Source organism: Fukomys damarensis, unplaced genomic scaffold, assembly GCF_012274545.1.
Source record: "Fukomys damarensis isolate Sample0158 unplaced genomic scaffold, DMR_v1.0_HiC HiC_scaffold_27, whole genome shotgun sequence".
Lineage (NCBI taxonomy): Eukaryota > Metazoa > Chordata > Mammalia > Rodentia > Bathyergidae > Fukomys > Fukomys damarensis.
Genome location: NW_022900939.1, coordinates 22,198,999 through 22,210,915, shown reverse-complemented (window position 1 = coordinate 22,210,915; position 11,917 = coordinate 22,198,999). Strand labels below are relative to the sequence as shown.

The window sequence follows — 11,917 nt, the reverse complement described above, 5'->3', positions numbered from 1 at the left end:
GGGTAAGGACGGAAGCTTCTGTCTACCAACCTAAGACAGGTCGTATTGGGACATGAGCCCTGCGACTGATGACGGGTAAGGAGATGGAAGACTTCTGCCGCCTAAGACAGAGGTTCCTTGGCTGATGAGTTGATAGCATTCTTCATGCTATCAAAAAGAGATGGGGGAATTATGGCGAGCCATTATGGTGAGCCTTGACACAGGCACGGAGGTGCTCTCGCCCATAGCCACGGGCGAGTTCAGCTAGTAGCAGATGTAACCCATAATGGTCGTTATTGTTTCCCTCTGGAATGTGGGCGGTGCCCTCCTCATCCTTTCAGGTTTAGGACCTGCTGGCAGGATCCTGACGTCGCGGCTCGCGACAAAAAACCTCATTAAGTTGCCCAGGCTGGCCTTGCACTTGTGATCTTCCTGTCTCAGCCTCCTGGAGTCCTGGGATTACAGACATCCTGCGCCACTACACCTAGCACAAGTTTTATCAAAGTGTTTTGTTTTTGTTTTTGTTTTTTTGGTACCAGGGATCGAACTCGGGTCCTTACACTTGCGAGGCAGGCGGTGGAACCACTAAGCTAAAGCCCTAGCCCTAGCACAGGTTTTAAAGGTTGAGCAAATCACTCAATAGTATGAGTAAATTTCTGAGAATTTCTCCTTTGCACAGGCATGAGATGAAACTACGTAACACGATGCTTAGATCCCAGAGCTTGGTCAGCATGGAAGGAAGCTGTTTCCTTCTGAGGCTCTTGAGAGAGTCTCTCTGAGGCTTGGGGTGCTGGGTGATTCACAGGCTTCCCCTTGTCTCTTCCACACCACGTGCTGTGGTGTTTATCCAGATCTGCTCCTTGAGCACAGGGACTTGTCAGCTCTGTTCACTACTGTATCCTCTGTGCCCAGCACAGTGCCAGACCCATAGACTGTGCTCACTAAATACATGCTGAATCGGGTTGGACTAAAGTGCTTGTCTAGTGTGGGAAGCCAGCCATGGCCCACTGGCTTTTTGAAAGATAACTTCTTTCTTTATAATCAAGGCATTGACACAATGTGTGGTCAGGATGTTCCTAATTAGCAATTGTTAACATTTGTTGCTTTTTATCCTGCACGGGAGAAACTTGGACAGCCAAAGCCATTTTGTTAAGTTCCTCCACCTATTGTGGGAATCATGATTATTAGTTGCAAGTGTTGTTAATTTGTTTTTCTTGAGCCTGATTTCTCTTTCCCGTGTGAACCCTCATTCCCGTGGAGCGGGTGTTGAGGTTACTATGGTAATCCTAGCCCATAGTAGTTTGGTCTTTCCCTTTAAAAGGTTGATGCTTGCCTGCAATAAACGTCACCTTGATCAGACTCTTGTCTTGGTGTCCTTCCTTTCTGTCTGCCCCATCTCCACCCCGCTGCTCTTTCTGGTTTGAGGCTGCTGGACAGTGCTCTGCGTCGCTGGCTCGCGACAGTCTAGTACTTTCAAGGCCCTGGGTTCCATCCCCAGCCCTTTAAAAAAACAGTGGTGAATGAATGAAAAGGAGCCGGAATCCCTTGCCCAAGGTCACCCAGACAATGAATATGAAATCTGGGACTTCCAGATGCCTGGCCCGGATGTACTTAAATGATGCCTAACTCAATGGCATTGAGTGACCTTTGTATTTAGTGGGTAATGGCTTTTTAAAAAGCATAGCTTTGCCAAAAATGTTGAACAGATCATCCTGACATATTTTAGGTCCCAGGTGAGTATTTTTCCTTTGCCAAGAAGAGCCTCATAACTCCACTCAACTTCTGGAGTGGAATCCAGACTCCTCTTAGGCGGTGGAAGCTCTCCCTTACCACCCTCCGCACCTCCAGGCTCTGTGGAATGTCTTCTTAGTGGAAGGACCTATCCTTTGCTTGGCATATTATTAAAATTATCTTTCTTGCTAAACCTAAACTCTTTGACAATGGGGACTGGTTTTCTCTGGTTTCCTTTGATCTTGCTCTCATACTCACACAAATAGTGTCTGGCTGTCACTTAGGAGCTCCATGAATGTACGTTAACCTGAAAAGGGAATGATGTAAGCCTTAGTCATTGGTAGAAATAAAGTTGTCTGGGAGAAAGTCTGATTTCCTTCTCATATTCAGCTGCTTCCAATGGGCCTCAAAGGGTGATTTCCATATCTTATATTAAGTGACAGTATAGTGGTTGAGAGCTTGGATTTAGAGCCAGACCATTAGGGTCTGAATCTAGAGTGCCACATTCCAAGTTGTGTGAACTTGAGCAAGTTATAGAACCAATCCATGTCTCGGTTTTTTCATCTGGACCTTGAACTAATAGTATCTATCTCATTGTATTGTCATGAGTATTGGATGAATTACTGCAATGGGAGGTGTATAGAGAAGACCTGACAATAATCACTAGATAGGTATGAACAAATGTGATTTTTTAAAAAATGTTTTTGGTTCTGGGGATTGAAACTAGGCTCTTCACAGTAAGCTACATCCTTAGCTAGCTTTTTAGAATTAAGTTACCCCCCACACCCCATACCAGGGATTGAACTCAGAACCTTGCACTTTCCAGGCAGATGAGGTGCCACTGAGCTACATCCCCAGTCCTGTTTTGCTTTGTTTTGTGACAAAGTCTCACTGTGTAGTTTGGGCTCGCCTCAGACTTTTGGTCCTCCTGCCTCAGCCTCCTGAGTGCTGGGATTACAGGTGCTTGGCTTTACAGTGAGCCCTCAAGTTGTGACTGGCCTGGCATATCAACAACTTTGGTTAATTAGGTTAATGGAAGATTCATCTGCCTCTTGTTATCTATAGCATGTACCCAGATAAACATCCAGCTCTCAACTGTATTGACTTACAACCAATTTAAGTTACAATCAGCCCTGAGGAACCAATCTAGTTCAGAGTCAAGGGTCCACTGTATTTTTTGAGATAGGGTCTTGCTAAGTTGTTAAATTTCCTAGACTGAATTCAAACTTGAAATCTTCCTTTCTCACCTTTCTTGAGTGCTGAGATTACAAGGGTGCAATTTAAATAAGTTTAAAATTGGGTCAATTTGGGGCCTAGGCTTTAGCTCAGTTGTACTGCTCCTGCCTTGCAAGCACAAGCAAGGTATTGAGTTTGATCCCAGGTACAGAAAAAAAAAAATTGGGTCAATTTAAGGAAAATAATAGTACAAAATACCGTAAAGTGGCCCCACACCAAACACCCTGGGACAGGAAGGGGTGAGGCTTAGTGGTTTAGTGGACCGTATTACACCTGGGCTCCAGCCCATCCCCACTAGCACCTGTGTGCCCTTTGGCCCTTGGCTTTAGTTCTGTGTGTCTCAGCTTCCCAGAGCAGCCAGATCACTACAGCCAATCTGCTCAGCTAGCAGCTAGATAACCATTTGGCAGAATTACTCACTGTTTTTCTAACTTGTAGTTTTACCTCTGGCCTTGAGCAAAGATAAAACTTACTGAAAAAGCCTCAGTGATTTAGAGAATGATTTTCATCCATTTATCAGAGTTCAGTTTCTAAGAGTGAGGTGATGATATCTTTTCATTCTTTGCAGGATTGTTGTGAAGATTAAATATCAGCATGATGCTGGCAAAGTGTTGATTCTCAACACACCTGAGTTTGCTGGGATGGCACAGGGCCTGTAGCTGCATGGAGCAAGACCCCACTACAGCTTGATATTTTACTTCTCATCCTAAATATCCAGAACTTTAAGGGCAAGTTACAAGTTACATAACTGTGAGGCAGTTATGAAAAGCATTTTTTTCCAGTACCCTTGCACTTGTGAGGCAGGTGCAGTACTACTGAGCTAAATCCCCGGCCCTGAAAAGCATTTTTTAATCAGTAAAGCATGGATGAATGTTAATTACCATTATTACTACTTTTACCAAACCTATAAAAAGTCAACAGAAGGAGATCATGAATATATAAAAAACTCTGAACAATCAAGAAAATCAAAATCAATTAGAAAGTGGGCCCCGGGTCTGGGTACTTTCAAAGTGGGGCACATCTGTAATCCCAGCACTTGGGAGGCTGAGGCAAGAAGATTACTGAAAGTTTGAGGCCAGTCTGGGCTACTTAGTGAGTTCAAGGCCAGCCTGAATTACAGAGCAAGACTGTCTCAAAAAACAAAACAAAGTGGAATGAACAAATATGCCAAAAAATGCAAATAGCCACGAGCTAGAATAAACTAGAATAGTTGATGACCAACATGGATTCATCCTTTCATAGAAAGATCTTGACTTTCCTTCTGGGTCCATAGAAGGACCAGGCATTAGACTACCTGAAGATAAAAGATGAAACTATGAAACTCCAGCAGGACACGATGGCACACACCTGTCACCCCAGCCTCTGGGAGGCTGCTGCAGAAGGACTGAAAATTCTAGCCCAGCCTAAGCAATGCAGCAATTTAGTGAGATCCTGTCTCATAAAAGATAAAAAGTGTTGGAGATTAGTTCAGCATGAAGGTCCTGGGTTCAGTTCCTAGCACCATCACTACTTCAATAAATAAACAGATAAATAAATAAATAAAATTTAAAAGCTCCAGAATGGCATTAGAAGTTCAGTGAAGGAACTTCAGGGCTTGTTTTCCTGTATGTTATTTTCAAGGGGCTCTATGAAGCTATACAAGCTTTGTAGGTATCAAAATAAGCTCTGCTGAAAAATGATTGAAATTGGAACAACTGTAATTGTAGCAGCCACCACTCTATATCCAACAAAATGAAGGATACAGAATGAGAACTGACTTCAAAAGAAATTATATCAATTTAAGTTTGAGTGGGAGATATTATTCTATGTCACTTTTAGGTTATCTGTTAAAATAAGCAATACAGAATAAGTCTGGAAAAAATTCATTCACTGTATATTTGTGTTCTTCTCTGGCTGCCAAGGCCTGAAAGTTCAGTAAACTTGTTCATAGGTTATGCTGCTGGCCAGTTACCGTTTGGCTCATAATCACCCAGTGGCAGTTCTCTTCATGTTTGGAGTAATAACCATCAACTTCAGTTTTCCCAATAAAGTAGCTGAGCAAATCTGTATTGTGGTAACTTGTGCTCGGATGACAACTTTTAATACAGAGGATATTTTGAGCAATGTTTAGACTGTACAGTTGCTGAGACTTACTGTTAATGGAATTCTACTGCCCCCCTCTTGAGACAAGGTCTTGCTATGTAGTTCATCTGTCCTTGAACTCACTAGGTAGCCCAGGCTGTCCTCAAACTCACTGCCTCAGCCTTCTCAGTGCTGGGATTACAGGCATGCACCACCACACCCAGCTTGGAATACTGCCCTTTTTGAAAACTACTGAAAATATTAAAAATGAGCTTGGATACTCATTTGAATATGGTGGCGCACTTCAACATCTAATGGGTTAAGTGGTCTCCAAGAAGATATCCCAGGCCGGGCGTGGGGGTGCATACCTTTAATCCCAGCACTCGGGAGGTTGAGGCAGGAGGATCGCTGTGAGTTCGAGACCAGCCTGGGCTACACAGTGAGTTCCAGGTCAGTCTGAACTACATAGTGAGACCCTGTCTCAAAAAAGCCCCAAAAAAAAGAAGATATCCCAGTCTTACAACAGCTGCCAACTATGAAAAAGCACACATCTTCCTACAGTGCCTAAGCTGTGTACAATACATGGAGCCAGCCTCAGAGTCCTCAAGTTAGTAGTAGCACTGGGGCATCCTGTGACAAAAGCAGGCACAATCCAGGGTCACTGTGTCAATACTATTTTTTTTTTTTTGAGATAGGATCTCAAGCCTGGTTTAAATGTAAACATTTAATTAAAATTTCAGCCCTGGGCTGGGGATTTGGCTCAGTGGTTCTGTTGCCTGCCCTGTTAGTGCAAGGGCCTGAGTTCAAGCCCCGGTACCAAAAAAACATTCCAGCCCTACCAATAGGTACAAAACTGGAAGAAGTGACAACCTGGACCCAACTTTTTCATTTGACATATGATGATCCAAATGCAGAGAAGTTAGCTAATTTATCCAAGATCACTTGGCCAGGATTTAAACCCGTATCTAGTAACTTTGGAGCCCTAGCTTTTAACTAATCTTCCATTGAGCCTTTTGATTTGGGTGTCTAACCATCAAGTAAATGTTGTGAGATAAGAATGGTAAACTGGGTTGTTCCAAAGATCATGATTTCTTTCTGTGCGATCTTTCCATTACAATAAATTTCGAAAGTTCATCTCAGTTCTTAAGCTATGTGAGATTTTATTTGTATTATGTGAAGCTGTTGTCATAAATGGGAATACTGGGTATGGGGATTCTTTTATAAGAATTTCACTGTCAAAACAAGGACCTATCCTCAGTCACTTACAGTTGGAAATACGTTTCTGAGTCCTGAGCCCCCAGATAGAGATACCCATATTTCTTCTTCTAAAGTCATTAAGAGGTCAGATGAGCTACTGGTTGTTTCCGGGTGAGGGAGGGACTTAAGGGTACTTGGCTTGGTTAAAGGTCAGTGGGACTATTCCCAGGAGCAATTAAAGGATGGCTGCTGTTACTCCTGAATGGGGCTGATTGGAGGGAGGACTTCTGGGCCTGGATCAGATTTCGAACCCGCCGCTGCTGTTGGAGCCAATATAGCATCTCCACTTTGTCCCGTTTCATCTTGTCCAAGTAGCGCCGGCCTTTGAAGATCACTGGCTCACCAAAGATTAGTTCAATCTCCTCTAGAAGGGAAACCAAAGGTGGCTCCATTTTATTGAGCTGCTTTTGGACATAGCTTCGGAACTGATCTTGCTCCAGGAGGTGACTTAGGTCCAAGTCAGTCTTTTGGAAGAAGCGGTTGGGGTCAGAAGCTTGTTGCTCAAACCCCTCCAGTCTCCCCAGCCATACCTCTCGAAGCTGAATGGACCTCATAGCCTGCTCCCAGGCCTTCACTAGCGATGGGAGCTGCTGCAAACGGGCGTTGGAGCTGTACTTAATAGCCATGTCCAGTCGGGCCTTGTTGGGGACCTCAAGCATGGACCACAGTCGTTCCAGACGCTGCTGCAGACTCAGGATATTGGGCCTCCCAGATTGTAGCTTGTGCTGTAGCACTGTGCTCCAGTCCCACTCTCCTGGAACAAAGTCTGGTTCTTCATCTTCTATCAAGGGAGGAGGACGTTGAATCTCTAGGGACTCTCTGACAGGGGCTGATACCTCTACAGGAACTTCCTCTTCATACATTCGGAAAATTACATGGAGGAAATCTGTCTCCTGGTTTGTGAGGTACTTGAAGTAGTCATCCACAGACAAGGTGCTTTTCCACCAGCTCATCCAGGAGGCCTTATTTGACCGCTTCTCCCAGCCTTTGGCTGCTTGGGTTGATGGGAGAGAAGCTTTCTTCTCAGGGATGGACTCCAAAGTGTTTGTTTTCTGGGAGTAAAGTCTAGCTAGGTCAGGGTTGATCATTTGAAACTGTTTTTCTTGACATAGAAAAGCTGAGGACAGGAAGGTTGGCCAGTTTTTCTCTGCTGCAGCTTCAACTAGGGGTCCTTGGTCAAAACAGAGGTGGTTAGTAGAGACACAGCTCATTAACTCCTTGTAGACTTCTTTGAGGCTATTGGCAACATAGTAATCAACATCCATTTCTTCCAAGGCTTTGGAGTCTAGTTCACCAGCCAGGTGGTTATACAGGACTTCAGCCTCCTCAACATGGAAATCATCCAAAAAGTTTCTATCAGAGAGCTGCATAGCAGCTACCTGGACCACAGCCTGATTTCTTAGCTTCAAAGGAATGGTCACTGGCTGTGGTTGAAGTGGAGGTGATTTGGGGAGCTGAGGGTTGCACTGTCCAGAGACTTCTTCCTCCTGGAGCCTCTTCAACATTTTCTGCAGCTCTACCATGCGATGTTCAGCAGCTGGGCGGCAGGTCACGGCGCCCAGGAGCCGGGGCAGACCTGAGTCCAAAGGTGAGTAGTGAGTCCACTCCCAATTCATGTTCTTCATCTTTTGCTTCAGATCCTCAGCCACAATGTCCCTAGTCAGCTCTGGTTTGCTCTCTGGAGCCAAAATCAATGGGGTCAAGGGGCGAGTGGAGAGTGGAGGAAGGCCCAGCTCATCTGCCAACATCCAGCCTTCACGCAGAGAAGGCAGGGACTGGCCTCTCTGGAGCTGAGAGTAGAGAGGGAAGGACAGAGGGGAAGCCACACTGGTGGGAGTTGCAGAGTGGCTGGGTAGTGGTACCATCTGTGAGGAACTCAAATTGATTTCTCTCTCCTTTCTTATGGAGGGCAGCCAGTGAAGATGCTTTTTACTCTTTAGCTCAGGGATGGACTTCAATTCTTTCACTGGATCCAGTTCAGGCTCCCTGAGAAACTCTGGTGGGCGGCTAAGTTGGATGAGGTAGTTCAAATTGAGGCTAGAGCAAGGCACTTGGCCAAAGCCAGTGCTGTGAGGCCAGGGGATGGGGCAGAGCTTGAAGGTCCCAGTGGGGCAGATGGGGTGTAGCTTGCCCAGGTTGTCAGGGGCCTGTTCTACCTTCAGCAGTGCCTGGAAATCCTTGAGCAGGCAATGGTAGACATTGGGACTGGTGAGGAAGACTGTGCAGTCCCTGGCAAGGCTGGCAGCCAACCGGGTGAGGATGGCTGACTCTGTGAAGACCCCCCTGGGAGTTGACATAGTCATCAGCAGGTGCAGGTAGCGTAGGAAGAGCTGCTCAGTACTAAGCAGGACATAGGCCTCGAGCCGCTTCCGTAGCTTTTGGTTGTTCCCATAGCTAAGACTAGGTTCAGCAGGAGGCTCCTGCCAGCTGCACTTCAACTCGTTCAGGATGACTTCGGTGAGACGGAGTCGGTCCTTGGGAGACACCCGTGCTGTCAGCCCGCTACTGGCCAGCAGCTTGGCCACTTGGTGGCACAGCGATGCCACCCTCAGTTTAGCGAGCGGTACTGTCTGCCACCTCGAGACCTCCTCTGGACGGCGCTGCGAAAACTCTGGGGGCGTCGCCCTGCGCGGGAAAAGCGACAGTGGACTCAGCAACTGGTGGTAAAACCTCTGAAGTTCAGTCCTTGGCTTCTGGTCCTCCATTTTAGCGCCCTCGACTCCCGCCCTCAGGGACAAAGACGCCAAACAGTTGCTAAGGCAACCAGGTCCAGGCGGCTCAAGTGCGCTTGCGCAGCCCTTGTCAGCAGCCGCGAGGAAGTCCTTTCAGGACCTAGTGTGCGCACGCTCCAGGGGGTGGGGCAAAAGGTGGCTTCTGAGGCTCAGTCTTCTCAGCGACGCGGCACTGGGTTGTCCTCTGGACCTTTCCAGTTGCGTTCTGGGGGCTGGTGACTTGGCCTAGAATGACTTCGGGCTCGGGGGAGCGCGGCACCCTGTGCACGGTGAGAATGGAGCTTTCGTTGGGAGTCTTTTCAGCCACAGCCCCCGCCCCTGCCCCTGGGGTGATTGTTATCTTGGGAAGTCTGGCAGAAGCAGGCACCTGGGGCGGGGCCAGAGACAGAGAGGTGAAATTGAGGGTCTAGGGTGGCCGGCGGGGCCCTTGACAAGAGAGTGGGGGTGGGTGGGAGGGAATGAAACTACGGTCCTGGAATAATCAAGAGAGATAATGAAGAAGGGACTTGAAGAGGGATCGTGTGGGCAAGTCTCAGGCATTGGAGTGATCGCATCAGAGACTCCCAGCCCTCATCGGCGGGTGTCTGACGCCCTTGCAGCTGGAGTTCGCCGTGCAGATGACCTGTCAGAGCTGCGTGGACGCGGTGCTCAAGTCCCTACAAGGGGTGACAGGTGAGAGCAGAATTAACCTTTCTGAAGCCAGTTTGGAGACCTCTGCGAAGGACTACGGCGTTCTCAGTCTAGCCCTACGTTCATTTTACACACACAGAAACCAGTACCCGGAGAGTGAAAGAATGTTCTCAGAGTCGCACAGAGACCTAAAATCGGGGCCTAGAGTGCAGGTCTTACACGTGCCCAGCCAGAGCCCTCTACTGGTTCTGCCTGTCCTGGTGCTGGTCTGAGCCCCGGGTACTCCAAAGAAGGAGAAGCTGCTTCTCTGGAGGGAGTTCCCTGTAACACAGGGAGTGTTCTTAATTGGGAAACTTGATGAAACAAACAACTCTGATCCTGGTTCATCTTAAAAGACCTGCAGGAATTTAGGGACCTGGCACAATCAGAAAGATCTGAAAGGCAGAGCCAGTGGCATGGCACTGAGAACTAGTGTCTTTCAATACAGCTACATGTTTATTAAGTCATTCAGCAGATAGAGACTGGGGGCTTTTTAGGGATACGGTTCACTCTTATGCTTAGTTAAAGATGGGCATGCAAGTGTCACCCAGCTGACATTCACAGAACACTTCATGGAATTAGAAGTATGTAGTGGTTAGATAGCTGCCCTCTTGAGTCAGATCTGTTTGGATTAAAACTTTCTCATTGCCACTTATTGGCATAAATATTTCATGGATGTTACCTATTTATTTATTTATATTTTTTGGTACCAGGGATTGAACTCAGGACCTTATGCTTGTGAGGCAGGTTGAGCTAAACCCCCAGCCCTGGACATTACCTTTTGTGCCTTTTCCTGCAATTTAAATGAAGATGATAATAGATATCCTGAAGTCACACAGATGCCTAGAGTGTTGTCCTGAAGAATGAATTATTGAACATGTGTAAAGTACTTTAACAAATTCTTGGCCATGTAGTGAGAGCCCAGTATATCTCAGATGAGTATGAGAGGAAAGGCTTACAGGTTCTCTGCTTGAAGGGAGGTGTGAGGGGACAGATCTTGAAGTTGGCTTTGTTTAGATAATATGTTTTAGAATGGTTCGATGGAGTTGAGTTACTCCACTGAGAGTGGAGCATTCTAATTAAAGCTTTTTCACTAAAACATTTCTACTATAACAGCAGACAGCTGAACTTTTTGTTGCATGTAGGGCAGTTTTCAGTCGTCAGCAGGTTTTCTTAGGCACCAGAAAGACTTCTGGTGACTCTGTTTTCTGGTCTGGGTCACTGAACTGTTGTCCTCCACCCCCATACTGAGCATTGAACGCAGGACCTTGCACTTACAAGGTGGAGGTGCATACTAGGTGCACGCCACTGAGCTAAATCCTTGCTCCCTCCGCCTTGGCTTTGTCATGGGCTGGGCAGGGGAACCACAGTTTCCAGAATGCACAATGAGAGTTGCCTGGGGCCTTTGAAAAGAGATCTTTAATCTCCTTCCAGGTGTGAATTAGAGGAGCTCCCAACTCCAGGTGCACTCCCTTAAACCCTTGAAAGTAGAGAGGGAAGGATAGAGGGCAAGCCACAACTGGTGGGAGTCGCAGAGTGGCTGGGTAGTGGTACCATCTTTGAGGAACTCAAGTCGATTTCTCTCTCCTTTCTTATGGAGGGCAGCCAGTGAAGATGCTTTTTACTCTTTAGCTCAGGGATGGACTTCAGTTCTTTCTCTGGATCCTGTTCAGGCTCCCTGAGAAACTATGGTGGGCGGCTAAGTTGGATGAGGTAGTTCAAATTGAGGCTAGAGCAAGGCACTTGGCCAAAGCCAGTGCTGTGAGGCCAGGGGATGGGGCAGAGCTTGAAGGTCCCAGCGGGGCAGATGGGGTGCAGCTTGTCACTTGCCCTGCAGCTCCTTTGGCTTTTCTTCTCTCACTGGGACCAAAGCCTGGCCTGTCTATAGTCAGAGGTTCACCAGCCAAACTGAACATCTACTTTGCTGAGGAACCAGTCTACTGGCTGAGGTGCAGGTCAGGAATTTAGGAGGGGCATAGTTATAAGGCGCTTCCCACTTCAGGAGCAGAGAATCTTCCCTTATTGTGAGACCCCAGGGATGGAAAACCCACTTTCGCTAAGGGTAGGCCATCAGGAAGCCTTATCTAATATGTGTGCAAAACATACACAGACCTGCAACCTTTCTTCTTGGCCTGTCAAAAACCTCATTGGTGGTCTCTATTGCCTCAGTTTCTCCTCTAGTAGATTTTCCATGGAAAAGCCCTAAATTTTTAAAAAGACAGAATTTTCTTTTCTTTTTTTTTTTTTTTTTT

At 46.7% G+C, this 11,917-nt stretch overlaps 2 protein-coding genes across 3 annotated transcripts in view; one reads left to right on the top strand and one right to left on the bottom strand.

Moving 5' to 3' along the window:
• Positions 1-6,160: 6,160 nt before the first annotated feature.
• Positions 6,161-9,056, bottom strand: Ccdc87 (coiled-coil domain containing 87). The gene has a single exon (XM_010635870.1). It carries the CDS (start codon positions 8,967-8,969, stop codon positions 6,408-6,410), a length of 2,562 nt encoding a protein of 853 aa, XP_010634172.1. The 5' UTR covers positions 8,970-9,056; the 3' UTR covers positions 6,161-6,407.
• Positions 9,057-9,128: 72 nt separating this feature from the next.
• Ccs (copper chaperone for superoxide dismutase) overlaps positions 9,129-11,917 on the top strand; it is an 11,929-nt gene continuing 9,140 nt past the window's right edge. The window contains exons 1-2 of one of the 2 annotated variants that reach the window (XM_010635868.3): positions 9,129-9,265; positions 9,596-9,668. In XM_010635868.3, coding sequence (XP_010634170.1) covers positions 9,227-9,265; positions 9,596-9,668 — 112 coding nt within the window. In that variant the 5' untranslated portion in view covers positions 9,129-9,226. The remainder of the gene's footprint in view (positions 9,266-9,595; positions 9,669-11,917) is intronic. The other variant, XM_010635869.3, reaches the window with a different exon arrangement.